The sequence below is a fragment of the Serpula lacrymans genome, assembly GCF_000218685.1.
Source record: "Serpula lacrymans var. lacrymans S7.9 unplaced genomic scaffold SERLAscaffold_3, whole genome shotgun sequence".
Taxonomy (NCBI): Eukaryota; Fungi; Basidiomycota; class Agaricomycetes; order Boletales; family Serpulaceae; genus Serpula; species Serpula lacrymans.
The window spans coordinates 1,774,482-1,797,306 of NW_006763292.1; the positions used below are offsets into that span (position 1 = coordinate 1,774,482).

At 44.8% G+C, this 22,825-nt stretch overlaps 4 protein-coding genes across 4 annotated transcripts; 2 read left to right on the top strand and 2 right to left on the bottom strand.

Annotated features, from left to right (window-relative positions):
* Positions 1-278: 278 nt before the first annotated feature.
* On the top strand, positions 279-2,061 carry SERLADRAFT_458886 (uncharacterized protein; the record flags this gene model as incomplete). Its single annotated transcript, XM_007314601.1, has 10 exons — positions 279-409; positions 491-536; positions 594-670; positions 733-795; positions 852-1,122; positions 1,182-1,351; positions 1,411-1,446; positions 1,497-1,613; positions 1,671-1,739; positions 1,804-2,061. The coding sequence occupies 8 exons, from the start codon at positions 632-634 to the stop codon at positions 1,906-1,908; spliced, it is 870 nt and encodes a 289-aa protein (XP_007314663.1).
* Positions 2,062-2,749: 688 nt separating this feature from the next.
* Positions 2,750-4,965, top strand: SERLADRAFT_346351 (uncharacterized protein; the record flags this gene model as incomplete). The annotated part of the gene is made up of 8 exons (XM_007314602.1): positions 2,750-3,028; positions 3,141-3,400; positions 3,439-3,547; positions 3,603-3,848; positions 3,903-4,085; positions 4,142-4,183; positions 4,257-4,414; positions 4,449-4,965. The coding sequence occupies 8 exons, from the start codon at positions 2,750-2,752 to the stop codon at positions 4,963-4,965; spliced, it is 1,794 nt and encodes a 597-aa protein (XP_007314664.1).
* A 27-nt stretch (positions 4,966-4,992) lies between these two features.
* On the bottom strand, positions 4,993-15,260 carry SERLADRAFT_445918 (STKc type histidine kinase; the record flags this gene model as incomplete). Its single annotated transcript, XM_007314603.1, has 58 exons — positions 4,993-5,248; positions 5,303-5,395; positions 5,452-5,535; positions 5,594-5,644; positions 5,698-5,790; positions 5,856-6,381; positions 6,435-6,669; positions 6,727-6,943; positions 7,015-7,093; positions 7,144-7,190; positions 7,240-7,282; positions 7,349-7,386; positions 7,438-7,502; positions 7,570-7,622; positions 7,675-8,021; positions 8,075-8,133; positions 8,184-8,286; positions 8,340-8,369; positions 8,421-8,671; positions 8,732-8,832; positions 8,886-8,937; positions 8,994-9,058; positions 9,111-9,159; positions 9,209-9,343; positions 9,405-9,490; positions 9,536-9,539; positions 9,606-9,750; positions 9,799-9,856; positions 9,907-9,935; positions 9,989-10,050; positions 10,109-10,222; positions 10,281-10,377; positions 10,428-10,477; positions 10,532-10,551; positions 10,607-10,662; positions 10,708-11,028; positions 11,082-11,098; positions 11,152-11,252; positions 11,304-11,400; positions 11,454-11,518; positions 11,574-11,871; positions 11,928-12,074; positions 12,125-12,156; positions 12,208-12,433; positions 12,485-12,516; positions 12,573-12,618; positions 12,670-12,983; positions 13,038-13,099; positions 13,158-13,204; positions 13,257-13,479; positions 13,525-13,639; positions 13,698-13,763; positions 13,818-13,937; positions 13,995-14,383; positions 14,438-14,460; positions 14,614-14,907; positions 14,960-15,096; positions 15,153-15,260. 58 exons carry the CDS (start codon positions 15,258-15,260, stop codon positions 5,178-5,180), a joined length of 6,888 nt encoding a protein of 2,295 aa, XP_007314665.1.
* A 155-nt stretch (positions 15,261-15,415) lies between these two features.
* On the bottom strand, positions 15,416-17,845 carry SERLADRAFT_458898 (uncharacterized protein; the record flags this gene model as incomplete). The annotated part of the gene is made up of 9 exons (XM_007314604.1): positions 15,416-15,603; positions 15,659-15,801; positions 15,858-16,007; positions 16,063-16,172; positions 16,224-16,355; positions 16,411-16,529; positions 16,935-17,345; positions 17,405-17,472; positions 17,537-17,845. The coding sequence occupies 9 exons, from the start codon at positions 17,704-17,706 to the stop codon at positions 15,593-15,595; spliced, it is 1,314 nt and encodes a 437-aa protein (XP_007314666.1).
* Positions 17,846-22,825: the final 4,980 nt, after the last annotated feature.

A 22,825-nucleotide genomic window follows, 5' to 3' on the forward strand; every position in this document is an offset into this window, starting at 1 on the left:
AATTGGGAGTATAGTGCTGTAGCGTAAATAATTCAGATCACCTCGACAAATACAGCCCTATGATCGCACAGATACCCTTTCAGTGAGACATTTCCAGAAATTCCAGCCAAAATCCACTTTGCATCGTCTTGTGCTCCTTTCTGTCAGCATCTCGCGAAATCATTTTATAACCGTACCACAGCAAAAAACGCGCAGTTAGCAGCCGTAGACTCATCATCCTCATGCCTGAGTTACCAGGTATAGTTAATCGCCATCGCTTCCAGCATCGCCACCACTCTGACCAGGAATTTCTCCAGAGGTAGAGAGAGCAGCCTCGCTCGTCAGGTCCGTTGCAAAGGGAAAACTGATAGACCGCGTTGAAACCGTGGAAGACCCACTCGTATTCTCAGGTATATCCCATGAGGACTTTGTGAGAACATCTTCCTGGTTTCGTCGCAGTACGAAAAATAGTCTACGCTGACCTGATTGGGTACTTCATTTACATGCACAGGCGAGGGAACTAACTGGACGCACAGTCAAACACGCAGCACGATATGGTACCGTGACATGTCTGCCTCGAGTTATCACAGAACTTACGACATGAGGGTGTCCAGGGAAACTGTTCTTTTTGGAATTAGATGGAGCAGGAAGAATGCCCGTATTTCACTTTGGCATGACTGGTATGCTGCAGGCATGTGGAAACACACCACCCTCGTCTCATATTATGGCTAATTTCATCAAATATGGCTATAGGTTAAAGGCCAGCCGTGTCTGCATTATGGAAAAAGCGAAGTTTGGCCCCCCCGCTTCATGAAGGTCATCTCATCCCATCTCTGTGGCACGAACGTTCTGATCTGTAACAAAAGTCGCAGTTCGTGCTGTACCTTCGTGATGGTGATGACCATGATGGATCAAATCCCGCCATCACGCAATTAGCATTTTCCGATGCACGGCGTCTCGGGCGCATACGCCTTTCTACGTCCCCTCTCACTGAGCCACCAATCGTAGATCTTGGATTTGACCCTATTTTGTCCATGCCCTCTTTGTCCGTTTTCAACGCTTTAGTCCAGAAACGCACCTGCCCTATAAAGGCTCTTTTGTTAGATCAGTCATTCAGCGCCGGCGTCGGTAACTACTTGGCAGGTGTGTTTCCGTTATCTCACAATGAAACTCGTAACAATATATATAATTTCCACTCACAGATGAAATCCTGTACCATGCAAGAGTCCATCCCGAGCAGCGCTGCCGCTCTCTGTCTGACGACCAGACGGCTGCTCTCCATCACCAGATAGCTGATGTCTGTCGCATAGCTGTCGAAGCTAATGCTGATGACTCCAAGTACCCTGCCCACTGGCTATTCAAGCACCGATGGGTGAGAATTGTGTTTTCCCAGCTCAAAGGTTTCATCGTCTGAATACGTGCACGACGCAGGGAAAGGGCAAGAAAGCGGAACACACAATGAAGCTAGTTCGTACCGCGACTTCCAGAAAGTCGGAATATACTGACGCCAAATATAGCCCTCAGGAGCGCCTGCAACGATCAGATGGATTACGGTTGGAGGCCGCACCTCGGCTTATGTATCCGAACTTCAACAACTTTCTTCGGCAAAAACTCAGAAACTCGACGCAAAAGAAGTATATGCCAGTGGCGCGATAGTTTCTAATGTTATCATACTGACAATCTTTCTATAGGATGATAGCGATTTGACCCCACTGTCTTCGGAAGCAGAATCTTCGGGAGATAAAGTTCACAATCACGAGGCAAGTCCTTTGCCCCGTTCCCTTTTTAGATCAGTACATTAAGAAAGCCGTGGGTATCGATCAGGTTATCTTGAAACCATCTCCACGGAAAAGGAAAAGACTTCGCGGAGAACCACCATCGACGGGGGACGGGGTAAAGCTTCGTCGGTCCAAGAGGACTAAAACTTGACCCCTTTCTCTCCCCACACACCCCCGATGCAGATGCAATTTCCCAGAGTGGTATTCATCTTCGAAGTGAAATTTCTGGTGCATAACTATATTATGATGGTCAAAATTCGTCGATGTGTCAGCTGTAAACTTTGTTGAATTTACCACGCTCTCCTGAGAATTTGAGAATTGATAGTGTCGTAGGTTACGTGTTGGTAGTTGCCCAGGCTGAAACTTTTAGCGGTACGTCCTCTGAGGAGCAACAACCGATTTCAATTTTTAGACTCGACCTGACTCCACGGACTTCTGTTCAGAGAAGGTAACTTTACATTTTCGAGGTAGAAATCCGGTCATATATAATCTTGTGGTTCAAATATTTTAGCTTACTCTCATCATAAACTAAAGCAACCATGTCAAGGAACAGTATTGCGTGCCATTTTTCTCTAAATTTGCCGCTGTGGGGGAACTCTATTAATCTTTATAAGTAATAGATAAGTTTGCTCTGAGTGATAGGTCAGAAACATTCCCTTCCATACAGTAAGTGACAGGGTATGTCGCATCATTTCACGCGAGAATTGGCGAGCAATACTTCTCGATCGCTCTTGCCATCGACACCTCTATTCCATTTTCTTCCAGATTTTAGATCCCCTTTAAACACCAGCACGAGGTCATTTGGCACCTGACCCCCAGGCGCCTAATTGCAGTTCGCTGTTGTGAGTTTACTTTATCACTTTCTCTGTCAAAAAGGTGCGAACGTCTGTCGGACGCTGTCCAACGATAGTGTGTAACGATGTATATATATGTAACTGGTTATCGCCTCAATATCGTATCTTGACAAGTTTGACTTTCCACCTTGAACGAGGATGGCTATCCTCAGTTGGCTGGGACTAGGCCTCTTGACGACTCCCCTGGCTCTTTTCAAGCTCAATCCGTATTCATACCAGCAAATATCATTCAACCGCGGGTCTTACGAAGGACATCAACGACCAGTCATTTCTCCGGACCTCGAAGCCTACATCCAACAAACTCTCACAAAATCGAATGTTCCAGGCTTATCTCTCGCCATTGTCCCCAAAGATGGCGAGCCTGAGTTCAGGTCCTGGGGAAACATGACAGATGATGGCGAGAAGACGACTCCAGAGGTCAGCACCGATCATTGCCCGTAAATCTCCATGCTTTTGGGCCATTCCATGTTTCATTACAATATCATTAATCTGCGGGAGATATCATAACACATTAATCTCATTACTTTAGACTTTATTCCATCTCGCGTCCGTCTCCAAAGCCTTTGTTGCAAGCTCCCTTGGAATACTCATTGACGACTTTGCTAATGGTCGCAATACTTCCGCATTGCCCCCTGGCTTATCGCAGTTCACATGGAAAACAAAACTAAGGGACATCCTACCAGATGAATGGGAACTTATGGACGAATGGGCTTCTGAGAAAGTCAACATTCATGATATCTTATCTCATGTTACTGGGATGCCGCGGTGGGTTCTTGTCATCAACAGAAAGTTGCCTTTCATTTTATTATCCATTTCCATTTCCGCAGTCACGATTATTCCTATGGGCCAAATGACACTCCCATAGACGTCGTTCGTCGCCTGAAACATCTCAGGCCCGCATACGAGCTTAGAGAGAAATACTCATACAACAACCAGGTCTAGACTCTGTAACTGGTCGTATTCAGTTGCGCTGACAGAAAATCATTTACAGATGTTCCTGGTCGGGGCACACATCGTCTCCACCTATGCTAAGCCATACACCCAATTCGTAGAAGAACGTATCTTTGCCCCACTAGGCATGACATCGACGACCTTCTCACCATCTCAAGCTGCCGCGTCGGGAAAGTTCACGCAAGCATGGACCAAGCATGGAAGACTCCTCCCAGAGTGGTTTAATGAGGATATTGCTCAGCTCAACGCTGGGCCAGGGGCAGTTATTTCTAGTACTTCCGACATGGTAGGTCACTGTCCTTGCCACATCTTTCCGTGTGATACTTATTAGTGGTGCTAGTCGAAATGGATCAACATGTGGCTTAATTCGGGCATATACATGAACAAAACTATCATACCTTTGTCAGCCTTCGAGAATATCACGACAGCCTACTCCATCACATTCGGAAAGCCAGAGAATGCCAAAAATTCCATTGGCGGGTATGGGATGGGATGGTTCCGGAGTTCTTACCAGGGCCACGACGTGAGCACCAATCTACATTGCTTGGCGTTATTCGTTCTGAGAATCCGATTGGGCAGGTAATTTACCATACAGGTTCCATCCCTGGGTTTTCAACACGAGTGTCAGTAGTGCAGCCTAGTGCTTCTCAGGTAATCTATAAAACAAGGCTGTATGAACATTTTTGCCTGACAGATTCCGTTTTTGCCGCAGGATGGCCTAGGCATTATCGTGTTCGCAAATGCGGATGACAAGGCAGAGACGGTTGCAAATATCTCAGATCGAGTCATGGAGGATGCTTTGCATATCCGAGGCTTCTCTGAAGCGTTTGATAGGTCAGTGCTTTGTCAGATGTCAATTGTGTCAACTTCACACAAAAAGCCATAGCCATGCGAGCGCCAGTAATACCCCTAACCACACATACAACGGACCTTTAGCCGATATCGCCCAGACAAACCTAAGTATAGATGATTATTCAGGAACTTATACCAATCCAGGATATGGCGCCTTTACACTCTGCGGGCCATCAAGTACATCGTCTTATTGTGAAGGAGTGCTGTCTGAGTTTGCCTCTGTTGACGCACATTCATATAACACAATCGACGCGCCTCAGTTGGTCGCTGCCTGGCCGCGTATATGGTCTTCCCATGTACGCATGAGTTACTTGAAAGACTCCAAATTTTTAGTCTTTTTCACGGCCCTCTTCCCAAACGGATACGGAACTGACACGACACCGTTTGAGACCGCCGATTCTGACACATTTCAAACTTCGGCTGAGTTTGTTATTCAAGATGGCGAGGTAATGGGGTTCGGACTTTTAGGTTTGGTGGGCGAAATTACAGAACGCGAAAGACAAGAAACCACGATAAGAGATAAAGCTGAAGCGTGGTTTGTCAAGGTATAAACATAGGATATTGTTCAATCTATCATTATGAGTACCATTTTATGTTAAGTCGTTTGCTTGGATGATGCGTTTTCATAATAAGGAAGGATATATGATACAATAAACAAGGTACGTTCTGTATGCTACATCCCTGTAGATTCTAGTGATATACTTGATTTAAATGCGTGTAGTATGTGAAATAAGTTATGACAGCAATTCAACAATGCGGGTTTTTACACAGTGTCACCACTGGCGGACGAGGCTGGAGATGTACCAAACATGGACAAAAGAGATAGCAGATCCCCTACAAGCGGATAATTAGTGTTAAGACTGAAACGATAGACACAAAGCAACTAGCCTTTTCTCAGCGGTTTGCTAAAGAAAACATTCATGCCAGCGTTAAGGCACAACCGCTTTGTGGATTCTTGGCAATCGGCACTCAAAGCCACGACTAGTTATAAACGCCTGTTAAATTGAATACTAAACGGAAGTGTGATAACAGCTGACTTGGTAGAAGCACTGGAGTCTTCATTCTACTCTCTAGCATTCTTATGCGTTTGGCAGCCTCTACCCCATCGCATACTGGCATATCTGATTTATACGATCTTTTATTTTAAACGGGTTACGACTTTCTGATAGCAACACTCACGGTGATCGAAAAGTGCAACAGTGAAAAATCCTGGTTCACGGGTTTCCCATTCTTTAATTGTGGTAAATAATAATTGATGAAATGACGACTTCGATATAACAAACCTTTGATCGCTTCTTCACCGTTGCTTGTGGCGGTGACCGAGAGCTGATAGCGTTCTAATTGTTTCACAAGAAGATTTTGAGCAACAGGATTGTCTATTATTGAGTAGAAATCGTATTTGAGGGCCTAACTTGGATTACAGCCTGATGACGAGACATACCTTCAGCAATGAGCACATTGCCGTATAGCGTCCTTTGATTCGCACTAGAGTCTTCCACGGCCCGTTTGAACTCCGTAGCTGGCGCAATGTCAGGAATATTTTTCAATTTGGCGAGCACCTGCAACAAACGTGCCCTCCTTGGAGGTTTCGTCATTCTCAAGACACCAGAAGTAGTACTGTTGGATAAAGCTGGCCCAGATAAGGTATCTGTCGTCGGAGTATAAAGATGTATGATTTTGGTATCTTCTAGCGATTTGTTGTCTAGGGAGACAATATACTGAGAAAGGTCGTCGGCAAGCTTCTCAGACTGATCGTCGAGGACCAGGAAGTCTAGGGGAAGAGCCAGCGAACACAGTGAACGAAGATTATACTTGACCTCCTCCATATCTTGCACAGAGTCAACTTGAAAACCATCGAGCATCATTTTTAGCAAAGCTGAGGTTGCATAAGACTGCGAACAGATCAGGATGCGAGGAGTTTGAGGAGTCTTTAAGAGTGATTGCAACCTTTCGATGTCCGAGAGTGCCTGATATTAATAATAAGCTGCCGCGTTACACGTGAAAATGGTGACATACGAACCTTCCGAGAGTCCTCTGACTCGTATACCTTGACTGGTAGGGTAAACCAGAAGACGGACCCAGAATTAAGCTCTGATTGGACCCCTATAGTACCGCCCATTAGCTTGACTAGCTGGCGCGAAATAGATAAGCCGAGGCCAGTTCCTCCGAAGCGCCGAGTTGATGAATTATCAGCTTGTTGGAAAGGAACAAATAGAAGATCTACAGCACTGGGTGACAAACCAATGCCTGTGTCCCTAGATGGAGGAGATTATATTATTGGTGAGTCTCTACCGAAGTAGACTAGCATTTACCGGATTGTGAACTTCAGTTCAATATCAGGTGGCATTACATTAGTCTCTTTCTCAACCGAGCACACAACAGTAACAGAGCCAGACGCGGTGAACTTGACGGCGTTACCAATAAGGTTCATTAGGACTACATATATGCAATTAATAATGCGAAGATATTCGTTAGCAAAAAAATTGTGAAATTTACCTTGACGAATTCTGGCGTAGTCAGACACAATCCCTGTATACGGATGCGGAAAGGACACCATAAGTAACTGATAATAACGAGAGGTCGCACTAAGCAACACTTACAAGGGGGTACATCCGGTTCTATATTGAAAGACAGGTCTAGTTTTTTGGCAGCCATCGGCGATAAAAGCTCCATGCAATCCTGGTAGACACGTTAATTTATCAGTGTTGTATAGACAATTTAGTGCATACAGCGATGATGTTCTCCACAGGGAAACCCGAAAATTCCAGCTTGACAGCTATAGGCCAGGAGTCAGGATGGACTTTGCAGAAAAGAGATCGACATACCAGATGCCTCGAGTTTGCTATAATCTAATATTGAGTCTATGATCTGTGAGGCGGAAGACATGACATCAAGTTAACAGGATCCTGCTTCTCAACAGGAAGGTGGACTAGCCTTCAATAACAGTTCACACGATTGTTTAGCAGTTTGTACTGCAAGATATATATCAGAGAGTCATTCCTGGAAAAATGGTGTGGATTTACCAATTTCGCTTTGCCCAGGATTAAGCTCTGTACCGCTTAAAAGATCCAACAGCCCATAGAAGGAGCTGGAGACAAAAATAAATGAGTAGATATTCTCATGCTGATCACCTTTTTTGTGCAAGATGACCTCACCTGAAAGGCGTGCGCAGCTCATGGCTCATAGAAGCCAGGAAATTACTTTTAATCTAGGGAGAGTTTGTCTGTCATTGCTATTACCATTATTGAAATGATCTTCACCTTTGTAGCTTTCAATGCGTGTTCTCGGCTTTTTCTAGCTGTTTCTAGAGCTTCTCTTTGTGCAGATATCATCTTTAAGTTTTCCCGCGTTCCTGCTTGAACAGAACGGAACAACAAGGCACTTGAAATGCTGATACTGGCTTGTTGGCACAGGAGCGTCAAAATAGTTACTGTGTTCTGCGAGAAAGCGTATTTCGAAGAAACATAAATAGCTCCGTATGTCTGTCCTCGATTGCTGAAGATTGGAAGACATATGACTGATCGAAATGGACTCAAATGTGCTTCAGATGAAAATCGTGGGTCTGTAGATGCATCTTCATAGTAAAGCCTTAGCTTTGAGTTGAGCGCTGAGTTGCGAATGAGGTACTTCATCGCTGCTGAGTTTGGCTGGTTGACTTACCATGCTGGATCACAGCTTTTTGTAAGGGATCACTGATAGACCTGACTGATTTCTGGTTCCTAGAGGATTGTGTGAAAAGTATGGCCTAGATAAGATCCATCAAACGTACTCATATACAACACACATCTCTGGCGTTACCATACTTGTCGCAACAGTATATTCACCACTGGGACTCGTAATGACCAGACATGTATTCTGAGACCGAGAGGCTTCTGTAGGGTGGAATGAAGAATGAACGAACAATCAAATGCTTATTTTGGCGTACCAGTAGCGATTTCGGTCAAACGCTGTAACGCTGTTGCACGTTTTCAGAATGTTGACAAAATATCCCAGAAAACGTACGCACCTGAAGATAAGTTAATGTCACTTGAAATATCTTTACTCCACTTGAGGATAGAGGCAAGATCTGAAGCTGATAAACTTGATATCTCTTGTTCCTCACTGGTTTCTAGCTTCGGCGCTGACCCATAAAGCGTGGGAGGGTGACCGCTGAAGCTAGCCAGAACAGTGTCGGTCTGTATTGCAACATCTGCAGTAAATACAGAACGTTGATGCGAATATTGCGTTTTTGAGCCCAGTGTGGCTGTCATGTAGCGCCTATTGTAGTTAACCCGTCAGGACCAGTAGAAGAAACACTGTAAAATAATATGGACGTACACAATACCTTGTGCCCCCCATTGTGACTGCCGCAGTACACCACGACGTTGTAGTTCACTACCCAGACCCTCAACACCGTTTCGAATAAGATGACATCCTTGCTGCGTTTTGACATTACCAATCAAGCGTGTCGATATAGGCGCTTACAACATACCATGTACAGAGCCCACCCTTCTTCCAGGTGCCAGTTGTCATTTACAGCCAACCTATGTCGGCAGTCATGAAAATTGAATATTACGCCACATGGATGAGCTTCACGAACTTTACTGCAGTATCATAAAGCTTCAATGCTTCAGGATCACCCGTCAACGATGCCAACTCCGCGTCCTGAATAAGTATGTGTTAGATGCACGCTTATAAAGGTAGATATGATAATTACCACAAGAGCTACCCATGTACTCGTGTTGATAGGACTGGGAGACAGCCATCTAGAAAGCACTCAGTGCAAATATGCTATATTACCCAAAAGTAACTCACTTGCGAACATAACTTTGATTCAGGCGGAGCTGTCCCATGTAACGATCTCGTTGTCCTTCAGGGGTTTTCCCTTCACGAAGGCATGCGATTAGGGCAAGACTGTGAAAAAATGCTGCGTATCGGGGATGCCTGTGACTGAGAAAAAGTACAGTACAGTTTAGCTTAGATATCATGTCAAAAGGCAGTTCAGGCTTACTTAGGATGGTGGGAGCGAGTGGCATAGACCGAAAAACCCAGTTCTGCAGATGCTTCTGCATGACCAACGCAGAAGAGAGCGACAACCTGAATAATATTATTGAGCGACTCGCGATGTCAAATATCGTCTACTGACCTTGAAAGCATTGTACCTGAAATAAGCTTTAAAAAAGCAATCGATGACAAATGCTGCGTAACTCACCAGCTCATTGAGAGCCCTAGATTCCCCGATGTCTTCTGAATGTATCTGATGAAATCGGCTTCCTTACACATGTTTGTGTCGAATGTGGTCTCGACAGAGGTCGTATCTGTGTATCCGCCCAGAGTCCGTATGCAATTTAAAACTCCTGATAGACTTGAGTTATTGACTTATAAAAAACAAGCTAGCAACTTACCTTTTGCCAAGATATTGGCTTCTCCTTCTGGAGTCCAAAGTTCGATATCACTGACACACTAAAAGATATTTGAGATAAAGGTGGAATAATGTGATAAAAAAAGCTTACCTCCTCAGCAGCAAGAACGACTTCGCTTACTAAATTATTTTGAGCATATTCAGTACTTTAGGCTGATAACACTAACACGTACAATGATCACAGACGTAAAGCCTGGTAATTATGGTATGGATACTAGCAAAACTTGTGAATCCGCTGTAAATGAACAATCAAAGTCTGAATCACGCCGTTTAAATGTCAGGACGCCATTTACCGATCTCCGGCACTATGTCCATACTTCAGGGCTTCCTCAAGGCGAGGCAAATTGGCACGTATATGCATGTTGTCGTAAGGCGCAACTAGTGCAGCAAATAAAACATTAGCCCGGCTGATTGACAGTTACATTTAGTATTCTTTTCATGGATAAATCGTCACAAAGAGCATACCACTTGTCAAAGCTGCCTCCATGGATATCTGCTATACGTAGCGCAAGCTTTCCAAGGTCTGTCGAAAATCTGAATAGTCCTCGCCGTTCTGCGGCAGCTACAAAAATTACACCTGAATAAGATACGTAAAGGAAAATATCTACTTACCGCCTAAAGCCCAGAAAAAACCCAGTGGAGTGCCAGGCGACATCCCTCGTCTAGTAATGCTCGGTCATATTATGGTCTACAGTGAAGTAATGAATGATACGCACTGCAACGCAACTCGGATCGTCTGTATTGCACCCTAATAAGCCTCGTATTTCTGAGACAACTACTTCGCTACTTACCGTTAGTCCTATAACATCAGCAAACCCTTCTCCTGGACTCCAATACGCATTGTTTCCTAGGACAGCTCAGAAGAGACACACCAGAGGAAAAAACCACATACCAGCATCATTGAGCAAAGCAACGGCTAGATCTGTCCTCGGGTCTTTAGCCCTTGGTATGCGGATGATTTTATCGTATCCCATAGCTAAGACCTCATTCTTCACTTCCTCGAACATTTGATCTGCCTCTTCTATGGATGGCGCGGGATTGACATCTACACCGAGAGCATGAAGAGCATATATTGTGTCTTTCAAAGCAGCCGCGTAGTTGTTGCGCATCCATTGATTGTTCGCTCGCAACCGTAAGGCCTGACCTTTATCCTCAGGGTGTTCTGCCTTGAGGACGCATTCTTCGGCAAGGATATCGGATTGTTTGAGATCGCCTTTGATAAATCAAGCTCAACATGAGAACATAAATTATTGTTAATACCCTCACCTTTCCACGTGAAAAGACTGGTGTGTTTGCATAAGTAAAGAAACCTCGAGGATGGTCATTGTAGACTTACGCAGCAAGCCTTGAAAGTAACAAACACGTACGCCTAGGATTATCGTCCCAAGCATTATCACGCAATAGTGACTTTGCACTCGAAAACGCTTGGAGAGCCAACTAGATTTGATAGTTAAAATAAAATGAGACAGCATAGATTAACATACGAACCTCATGAGCGCCCCTTGCCCATGCCGAGTCACCGGCGTCAATGAGAACGTTGAGAAGCTCCCCCCATTTTGGATGATCATGGAGGAGATGTAGACATCTAACAAACATTGGTAAGCAAAAACTCAAAACGATACATGATGAAGCCCTTGCCGTTTAGCATGCTCTGCAATTCGGTGAATATCTGGAGCGCTCTCATGCAACATCATCAGAATGATCTGGATGAGTCTCATATAATTAATTTTCCAGGAATGATAGTAGCAGCTGGCATACCCTGAAAGACATGTTGGAAATCGCGGGCCCTGGTAGATCATTGGCTTCAACCTGCACAGCTTGGCGATATCGATCATGAGCAAAACTGCACATGTCTCTGGCCCGCTGTACGAGCCATCCTTCTGAAATAGCAGCTTGTAGACCTCTCATAGATCCACGGGCACTGGTTGTGTGATGTTCCTGTTCCTGCAGTGTGGACACTGCTCGTGAAACACTCCGTGCCTCGTCTTCATCGCTCCCACCATTATCGTTCGTTCGTTCCCAGTCCATCAAAAGAGCTACCTCTGTTACTTTGAACCTAGAATTCATCGATTCAGATCAATGAACCACTGCGCAGGCTCGGGGTAGACGTACGTGGCTCCGAAAAAAGAAGCCCAAAGGAGATATTTTTGAGCTTCCTCAGGAAGTTCTCTAAAATGATTGAGCAGGAACGATCCATCTGCAGGGTCGGCAACGGTCTTCTGATCGGCAAAACTGGCCTCTATTGCAGCTATATCATGACTGTGATAGTGAGTTGAGCGACACATTGCAAATAACAAAGAGCAACTTACTTCCATCGATTATTTCCCCAATCAAATGTAATCTACAACCTGTTTTAAGCATTATTATCCAAATTGTCCAAAACAAAACGCACGTAATGCTGCCTTTGAAAGGTCGTTAGAAGGTTCCGGGCGACGAAAGCATTCCCGCACGATGCTGTATAGATAAACCGAGACAGATCCGCGCAACTCTCTTCCTCCTGGTGCAGAGTCTTTGATACTAAAGACCCTAGGGCAGGAAAGCTCAAAGGCTCTACTTGGACCCATGTAGTACGGCCCTTATTGGAGCACATATTTCGAATTCTCTCCATGTATTCTTCACTGTTCAGACAGTGAGATCAAAGTGCAAATCATGTAAGAGTATGATCTTACCTGACGTCAGAGCGCAAAGTACCGAAAATAAGCTGCATATGATAATAAACATCGATGAGGAGAGAGAAAAGGGGTAATATTGACGCACCATACGGCTCCTTGAGTTGATCAATGTCTCAATGAGGTCTAAGGATCTACGGAAGGGTTATATATGCTGTGCCCAACAAATATAGAATATACTCAACGAGTCTTCGGCTTCATGAATATCATCGAGAAACAATGCAAAAAGGCGAATTTCTGCTAAAACAGAAAAAACATTCTCTACCAGGGACTGAAACCTAGCTCGTAGCTCAAGCGTTGCCAAACGATCCTTATTACTAGGGATTTCGATGTCGATGTCGAAAATACCAAGTATATCTCGTAGTTCAGGCGTCCCTTGATAGAGAAGTGGTATATTTTGCAATTGCGGACCCAGTCGTTCCTTCAGCGCATTTACAAATCGATGGAGATCAGTGTGGAAGATCATCAGCTGCCTCAAAACTGACGAAAGGCAACCTAGCTAGAAGCAATGTCAGAAATAATAGAGAGCGAAGCAAAGATAAATCAATTATACCAATGCAGCGAATGGTGCAGAATCGGCATTTTGAAATTTGGCTTGACCCCACAGGCCATGAGCTATATAAAACTAGAATTAGCTCCAAGAATCAGAACTCTGGATTGATACCGTGCATACATCTCCATTTAGCTTGATTTGCCAAAACGAGAGAACTTTTCCCAACTCTGTCGCTAAACATAAGAATAATCAATCTTCAATCAAGTCACGAAAGCTTACCCTGGATGACCAACTACCATGATCGTATGAGCTCGTACTGAATGACTCTTGTTCTTATTCGCCATTCTCTTCGAGACGTCACCGAAATCCACAGCAGGAGGAGCACTGAAAGCAGTGGAATGTACACCATGTAAAGACATCTTCGTCAACGGAGATATAGCACCATCTTCCGTATTCATATGACCAAGCGACGACACACTACGATCAGAATCGGTGTCGGTGACTATGTCTTCTTTATCATTATTACTTGTCAATATTTGCTCCTGACTACCCGCCGATGAAACACCGAGGACGCCCCTGGACGCTGAAAAGTGCCTAGAAAAACTTGTCGTAGTATGTTTGATAACGTGACGGATGGTTTCCAGTTCTTTCTCTCGCCCAAACTTCGATACGGAAATACATGAACGACGAACACCACAAAGTAAAGAAGCTTTGGCTTACCAGGGTAACCGGGATAGTAAATGCCATATATCTATCTTGCGTCGCTATATCGAACGACGGGATGAGCTAAAAGGATAATGAGACTGCGATGAAACTAAAAATCTATGGTGGTATACAAACCTCGTAAGATTGGCCGAGGACCGACGAGACAGCAGCCAACAGTCGCCTCTGACATTCTAGTAAATCTGCCTTCAAACCATAGGCACTTTGATATCTACTATCTGGACTCTTCGCTAGAAGCTACAAGCAGAGAAAGAATAAACATACCATCAGAAGACAAGGAAGAGGCGCACTTACCTTATCAATAATATTCGCCAATACCATCGGTACATCTCTACGAATTTCATGTACGGGCATCGGCCTCTTCTGCACGATCGAGTGGAGTAGCTCGAGGGGTCGACCTTCGAAAGGCATCATACCTCGACCAACAAGTAAGGTCCAGAACATCATGCCCAATGAGTATAAATCTGTCCTGTGATCCTGGTTGACGATCTCCATACTTCCTGTCTGCTCAGGGGCAAGGTAGCAAAGAGCCTCCTTGACTTTAGTCTTCTCAGTTTCATCGAGTGCCCTGATAACAAGAGTTGATGGCCCTCCAAATTCCTCCAAGGATACAGCACGATTCCCAAAATGGACGAAGCGCACGACACCAGAATGGGAGTTTAAATGGAAAGCGTTCGCACGCACTTTTAAAAGGTTAACGAATTTCAAGAACTTCAAAGATGAGAAGGAAGATGTACCTTCTCTATGTGTAAACCCCGCCCTTGATGATGAAAATAAATGTTAAAAAGTGATATACACATAACACGAAGATCATACCTATGTATTATTTCCAAACAATGGGTAGCCTGGATAGCAAACCTAAAGATAAAACAATAAGAATCCGACGCCAGTACGATTAGGATGATCAGCGCACTCCAAAAATGAGGCCAAATCCATCACGTCAAATGATTCCAATTCCAACGTGTCAAGTTCCTCATCATCGATTACAAATATGTCATCGTTGGCCCCTGACGTCCGGGTTTTTGATACATCGGCCAAAAGAAAATCGTTAACTTTTGATGGTGGGAAGTAGCGACCGAGTAAATTAAGTCCCGGATGGGATAGAAGTAGGACAACGCAATCTCCACTTGAGCGGGGTATGGTAATGAAATCGATTAGACGAAGAGTAGTACTCAAAGCATCGGCAGAAGAAGTTACTCTGCTCAAACTAAAAAAAGTTGCTAAGTAGAAGTGAGATAGGGAGAGACGATTGGACATACATGTGTGCTTCTCTTTCAAGACACATTGATCCATTAGAATGAGCTGGTGCTATCTTGGCGAGCACGTTTGAGCCGTCTTTGATGCTGCTTCCTTCTGCAATATAGGTCATACTGCCGGTATCCTCCCATGGCGAAGCCTAGTAAAAAAAGATATGATGAATAAATCTGTTGTAGTGGATGCGGAAATAAGTACTTTATGGAAAAGATAACCTGGGATGGCAAGATTGGAATCTCTGAACGACAAAGCAGGAGCTGAACGAGTCGCTGGGACTGTGAGGACTGCTGTTCCCTTCCGCCTCATTTGTTAGTAGCGAAGATGGATGTATGGACGAGAAAGGCCAGCTGCCGTACCAGAGATAGCGCAAATGGTAAAAGGGGCAGAACATGTCACGATCATGTGATGATCGTACCCCTATTGGCGACGTCATTCCACTCTACACCTGGCATAGCAAATCCATTTTGTTAACAGCATCAGCGTTGTGTTTATTTATTGGACAGACAGTACGTTTAGGTTTACAGTGCTTTCAAGAAGAGCTGGATTCGACGATACCGAGAAATGTAGTGAGAGACAAGAGTACGTAGAACATTAGACAGGGGAAATGAATAGAAAATAAAACAGCATCCGCAGCTCCTTCAAGACGTCACTGCACGCAACAAGGTTTAGCCGCGCCGCTCAAAATTGCAAATAAATCAACTTACTGTAACTCGCTGGGTCAATGTGTTCGGGCAATTCCGATACCGCTACCTCAAACCTCGACTGAATGGCTGCCATCACCTGCTGGTCACTTTCCGACGACACACATGTGATCGCAAGACCCTTCGTCCCAAACCTTCCAGCACGACTGTAGACAATACACAATCAGAAGGATACAGCGCAATCTGCAAGCAAAGTACTTACCCCACACGATGCAGGTAACTGTCCGCATCCGGTGGACAGTCGTAGTTAACCACGATGTTCACACGCTCCACATCAATACCACGACCGAAGATATCCGTAGCCACGAGGATACGTTTTTCGAATGCTTTGAAAGCAGTATACCGCTTGATACTATAAAATATAATGTCTTAGCATGGATATTCATCGAGTATACATAACAACTCACCGCTCCTCTTGTTGTAAACCGGAGTGAATACTAATACTAGGAAAATTGCACGACACAAGGAGCTTGTCCAACTCAATGGCTCGTGCCACAGACTTAACAAAGATAACGACCTGCATGGGACAATCAGTCTCGTTCGGCTCGTGCAACAGAAAGCGACGTACTTGATTAAATTCCAGTGTGTCGAGCAGTTCGTTGAGCTTGCGATTTTTACCGGTTTCCTCGAGCTTCACGTAATGCTGTTGCAAACCGTGGAGCGTGAGCTTCGTCTCGTCATCCACGAAGATTTCCAGAGGCTGAATGAAAACAATCAATATACACTCTAGCTGCAAAAATATAACATAAACCTACGTTTGCCATAAACTTCTTGCACGTCACGCGTATTTCCTTGGCCAGAGTTGCGCTGAACATCATGACTTGCTTGTGATGAGGTGTTGCTCGGAAAATCTCTTGAACGTCACGGCGCATGTCTATGTGGACGGATGTCGTGATTAGATGATGCCGAAATTCGAGGCGACAGGAAGAAAAGAGAAAGAACAAAAAAATCTCAACGAAGTAATGAAGAAGAAAGTAGAAGAAAAACGACGCATGTCGATGGCTTCGGTGCTTGGGTCCCTTGTCAAGTCGCCTTCCGTCTCCTTCCGTCGTATCCATTCTCTACTCCGTAGTCATTTATACATCAATCCTGATAAATGCCAGTCTCAACACCCCAACCTAGTCCTACAGACCGATTATCCATATCGCAGGATGCGCCATAAAACTCTGGCGGAGCGACAGATGCGGACAAAAGCGACAAAAGGATATGCAACCAGTCGGCCGGTGATGCGACGAATTTAAAGGAGGAGGATGTGGGAGGCCGAAATCGCATGACTAACCAAGCTGTTCCAGCATTTTATCGCACTCGTCCAACACGAAGTGCTTAACGTTTTTCGCATCCAAGACTTTATCCCTTGCAAGAGCATTTAATCGACCGGGTGTGGCGACAACAATATGGGGGCATTTAGTCTTGTCACGCAGGATCTCCGAGTCCTTTGCCACTGGGGTACCACCGTAGAACGTGCTGACACGAACATCGGGCATATACTTGGCGAACCGAGTATACTCATTCTTGATTTGGAAAGCCAATTCACGGGTGTGACAGAGGACCAGTACCGATACTTCGCCGTTGACAGGTTCCAACTGTTGCAGGGTCGCCAAGACAAAAACAGCCGTCTTTCCGTGACCAGACTTAGCCTGACACAGAACATCCATACCGAGAACCGCCTGGGGAATACATTCTTGTTGAACTGTCAATAGGCAAACGTTAAGAATGTGTAGCAATTGATTTCAAAACGGCGGTGTATACCTTCAGATGGATGCTCGAAACCCAAGTCACTGATAGCTCGAAGAAGTTCAGGCTTCAACAAGAAATCCCTAAAGAAAAAAGGAAAAAAGAAAAATTTATTTACTGCCCATTTCCTGGTCAGAATTCACCGACCTGAATCCCGTCGAGTGAATCCCGGAGAAGTTTTTCTTTTCCTTGTCACCCTCGCCATCAACTGCTGTTGCAAGTGCGGCGCCGTTTGATGATGGTACTGCTGCGCCATTGGTGGGAAGGTCATTCTCATCCTCATAGTCGATAAGGTCCTCGTTGTCGTGAGAGCTCATTTTTGCGGAGTTGTGTAGGGAGAAAGGTGGGTGGAAATAACAGGGAGAAGAAAGAAAGAAACAAGAGAAAGTAGAGAGGTAAGCGCCTGAAAGTCAAAAGAAGAGCGAGAAAAGGATGTGGCGCGCCATTGTTTGCGCGTCGGTAAACAGTTGACACCGTAACCTTATTTTGTCTCACGTGCGCACGGACCTCCTGGTTCTTGTGAGACATGCCAGCGTGGGGATCGTGCTTCAGCTGCTTGCCTGTACGGTCTCGCACTGTGCATCCCCGACCGAGTGATAATCACTGAGTGAACCAACCAATTTTGGAGTGATTTTCAAATTAAGTGTTGATATTTACTGTAGGTTACCAGGTCTATTTTCACAATTGTCACAAGAAATGGCACCGGAACATTGTCTCAAGTCTGAACCCCAGTGATAAGTTGATCTGTATAAGTACATAGAAATCTGTGCATATATATAGAGCAAGAAATCGACTTTTTCTGCATTGTATTGAGGTATATGGAATATATGGAATATATTGAGTTATATAGACAAATGGCGGGATCCTGACTACAAATCTAATGCTTTCCATATACCTGTATAGATGTAGTTTGAATGGTCTGAAAATATATAGATGTAGTTGTTCTTGAGTTTCAGGGCAGTTTATACAATTATCAATATATTTCAATTCACATGCATATACATGTAACTAATACAGGTGTGAAATTAAATGAACATCAAAAACAAACAAAAAAAGAACACATAAACCTATGTCTTCTTGCTGGCATTTTGAGCCTTTTTAGCAGCCTGTGGGGAAGGTTCTGAGAGGCCTGAATAATAAATATCATTACCACAAAAAATGATACATATATTGTTATGCACCAAAGTTGATTGGTAGCATGGACAGATGTCAGTAACAAAGCAAATATTCAAAAGACTCGCCTTTGCACTGTCGATGATGAGAACTGTTGTTAGAAAACCATATACAAAAACAAACTAACACACAATCCTCCCAGATTCCACGGAACTTGTGTATGGGCTTTGCCTCCTAGAACAGTGGAGTGGTCTGGTTGTTCGTGGGGTGGTATGTATAATGATCCTTCAAAGTAAAACCCAGAGATGTATGGGTGTGGGTTTTGAGAAGGAGGGATAGTTGAACTATAGAAGATAGGGGCTTTATGACTAGTATAGACGAGCACTACCTTGCTAATTGTAGCACAAGGTAGGTTTGAGAACGATGAGATGACAAGGTGACTGTTATGATTTCTATCGTTTTTTACGGACTACTCATTGTCCTTTACTCATTGGTTATACCATTGGACCAATAACTCATTTCCTTCACGTAGATTTCTGTCCTTTTTGCGGTCGTATTACCTTATGTAGTACTTAGTCCTTAACGGACAGACTGTAACAACCAAGAGTTAGTTACTCTGGCGCGCACAGGAACACACTATAAAGGTAGTGGAAGATGGGGAGTGGGTACCCCTTGGGCTGCAGTGAGTTAGTTGGTATACAACAGGAGGACTCGCTGAGGAGTCTCCTGGATCTATTGGGGTATATATACTACTACAGGTTTGTTTGTACATGTGTACTATACAGTTGATGAAGGCAGTGGCTGATGATGTCATAGGGCCTAGCCCGTATAGCCAGCTCCACTGCGTGAGAGAGTTTCAGTCTAAAAGTAAAAGAAAGGCAACACGGCGCGAGAAAGGGAAATGCCGCGTGGCACTTAAAGTATAAAGTTAAAGCGGAGAATAAAAAGGAAAGGAGATGTCCGGAAATTGTGTTATCGTAACACTACCCCCCTTCTAAGGCTCGACTTCCAGGCGAGACCAAATTCCGGAGGTAGTGGTAAAATTTTCGGGCATAGGTTGAAAGAGGGAATTAAAAAGGTTTGAATCCATGCCTCTAAGCTTCCTGGGAGCTGAGGGATTCCTAGAATAAAATTTGCGAACAGCGTCGCGGGAGTTTTCCAGATGGGATTCTGGTTCCCATGTTCTGTCCTCGTCTCCGTAGCCCTTCCATAGGACCAGGAACTCTAATTTTCCACGCTTCAAGCGTGCATCTACCACCCGTTCGACTTCGAACTCTTCTTCACCTTCCTGGGTGACTACTACCGGACCGGGCCGGTCTACGCGCTGTCTCGGCAGCGGTCCCTTGTAGGGTTTCACACGGCTAATGTTAACCGTGGGCACCACCCTCATTCGTTTTGGGAGTTCCAGCTCCACCGCATTAGGTTTGACTTCCTTAATCCGGTAAGGGCCAATCCACTTTTCGGTCAGTTTTCTAGACTGCCGGTCTTTTAATTTCAAGTGGTCGGTGTCTAACCAGACCAGGTCGCCGACCTTGTAATCAGGGGCCTTAGAGCGTCTACGCTCTGCCCTGTCTTTCATCTGCTCCGCAGTTTTAAATAGCGCTTTGCGCGTTTCGTTCAAGACAGACTTCATGTCTTTTGCCATGTTCCCAGCAGCCTCGTTTTTGCTTTTGCCAGGTTCTACACCCATTCTGGGGAGGTACGATCTAGTAACCTCGAATGGTGCCCTTCCTGTAGCCGAAGACTGTTTAATATTATAAGAGAACTGGGCTATCTTTAGCCACTTGGCCCAATCTGTCTGTCTGTCGTTAATAAATATCCGGAGATACTGTTTCAACTCCTGGTTGAGTCTCTCCGTTTGTCCATCGGTTTGCGGATGGAACGCCGTGGATAATTTAGGTTTGATGCCCAGCATCCGGCATAATTCTTTCGTAAATTCGCTAGCGAATTGCGGTCCTCTATCGGAGATTACCGTTTCTGGTAACCCATGGATTGACCATACGAAATCTTTAAATAGGTCTGCCGTACCGGCGGCGGTGATGGTTTTGTTGGTGGGTATGAATACCACTTCTTTGGAGAAGCGGTCTACTACCACCATTACTGAATCGTACCCGTTTGACTCGGGCAGATCCGTCGTGAAGTCCACCGATATATCCTGCCAGGGGCCAGCTGGTATTGGGTTTGGTATGAGTTTACCCGCCGGCGGTTGATGGGAATTCTTGGCCATGGCGCATCTCAGACAGGATTTTACATATTCCTGTACGTCTTTGACCATGCCAGGCCACATGTAGTTTCTGGAGATCAACTCCATCGTTCGTTGCCATCCAGGGTGCCCAGCCACTGGAGTATCATGATGTCTATCTATTGCCTTGATCCTTGCGGACTCAGGCACATAGATTTTGTTTTTGAAATGAAAGAGCCCATCTTTCCATAAATAGTTTTCATTGCCGTCAAGGCGCGCCTTTTCCTCTGGGGAGATGTCTTTTCTAAAGACTTCTAGGAGGTCGGAATCTTGCCCGATTCTAACATTGGCGACCCTTGATTGATCTATCAGGGTGACACCTTTGTTGTCATCTTCAATGCCGTTGGCATGATCCTCTCTTCTAGATAAAGCATCCGCTTTCCCCATTGAGCTTCCTGGCTTATGAATTAATTTATAATTGAACCTTGACAAGTACACCGCGTAGCGGGCCTGTCTCCGGTTCAGGTCTCGGGCCGTCATGAAGTACTCCAGGTTCTTATGATCGGTCCAAATTTCGAATTGGTGCCTAGCACCTTCTAAGTAGTGCCGCCAGTGCTCTAAAGCTCTAATGATGGCCAGCATCTCCTTGTCGTATATTTGATAGTTGCGCTCTGTAGGCGACAAACTATGCGATAAATAGGCACAAGGCCTCCAAAGATCATCAGGGCATTTGATTGATAGAACAGCCCCAGTGGCGAAGTCAGAAGAGTCGGTTTCTAGCCGGAACTCTTTGTCTAATTCAGGGAATGCCAATATGGGTGCTGTTGTAAATGCCTGTTTAAGCTTATCAAAAGCTTCCTGTTCTTTGGCGCCCCATTGCCAAACAAGGTCCTTTTTGGTGAGATCGTTCAACGGTCTCGTGATTTTTGCAAAGTTTTCAATAAACCTTCGGTAGAAATTGCCTAAGCCTAGGAAAGCCCTAACCCTTTTGACGCGAGTAGGTTCTGGCCATTCCAAAATAGCTTGAACTTTCTCAGGGTTCATCCTGATTCCGTTCTGGCCTATGATCATGCCGAGGAAGTCTACTTCCTTCACTTTAAAATTACATTTTCGGGTTTGACGAATAGGTCCCGTTCCTGTAAGCGTTGAAGGACTTCTTGCACGATCTTGTCATGCTCAGCCTCATTGTCCGACTTTGTAAATATTAATAAATCGTCAATGTAAATGACGACACAGTTTTCCATATCCGCAAAGATCTCATTCATCATGCTCTGAAAGGTCGCCGGTGAATTGGTCAACCCAAAGAACATAACAAGGGGTTCGAAAGATCCTCGGTGGCACGTGAACGCGGCCTTCCAAGCATCTTCCTCTTTGATTCGTACGTTATTGTACCCCCATCTGAGATCCATTTTAGTCAGAATCTTGGCGTCAGCCAATTTGTCTACTAGCTGACTAATTAAAGGCAACGGATACGCGTTTTTAACTGTGTGCTCATTCACGTAACGATAGTCCATAATCATGCGCTTCTTACCATCCTTTTTAGGAATGAAGAACACCGGGGACGTCATAGGACTTTTGGAAGGTCTGATGTAACCCTTCCTAAGTTGTTCGTCTATGAAACTAGATACCTCGTCTCTTTCGGGAGCAGAGAGCGGTATCATGTGTCCCTTCCTTGGTTTGAAGGTGTCTTTCAAATCTATAGCATGGTCCCACGGCTTAGCCTCTGGGAAGCGTTCTGATTTGTGTTTTGAAAAGACTTTCCAGAAGTCGTGGTACTCGGGAGGTACCAGCCTCTTAATCTCTTCCTCAGGTTTTACCTCATCATCGTCATCGTCGATCTTTTCTAAAGATCTGAGCTCGTAAACGTGACTAGCGTTTAACTTTTCGAGACGCTCATTGTGATGGACATGATTTGGTTTACCCAAGTTTACACATTCCTGGGGACAACGTGACAATGTGACAACCCCTGTCTGCCAGTTGATCTCAGGATTGTGTTTAAATAGCCAGGTCCAGCCTAAGATTAAATTAATCTTCCCTAGTTGGGTAGCCTCGGCAGTGACTCGTTCTCTGTGTCCTTGGTATTCGACCACAAAAGAACATTTGTGTGTAATACAGCCACCTGCATTAAGCGTACCGTCAAC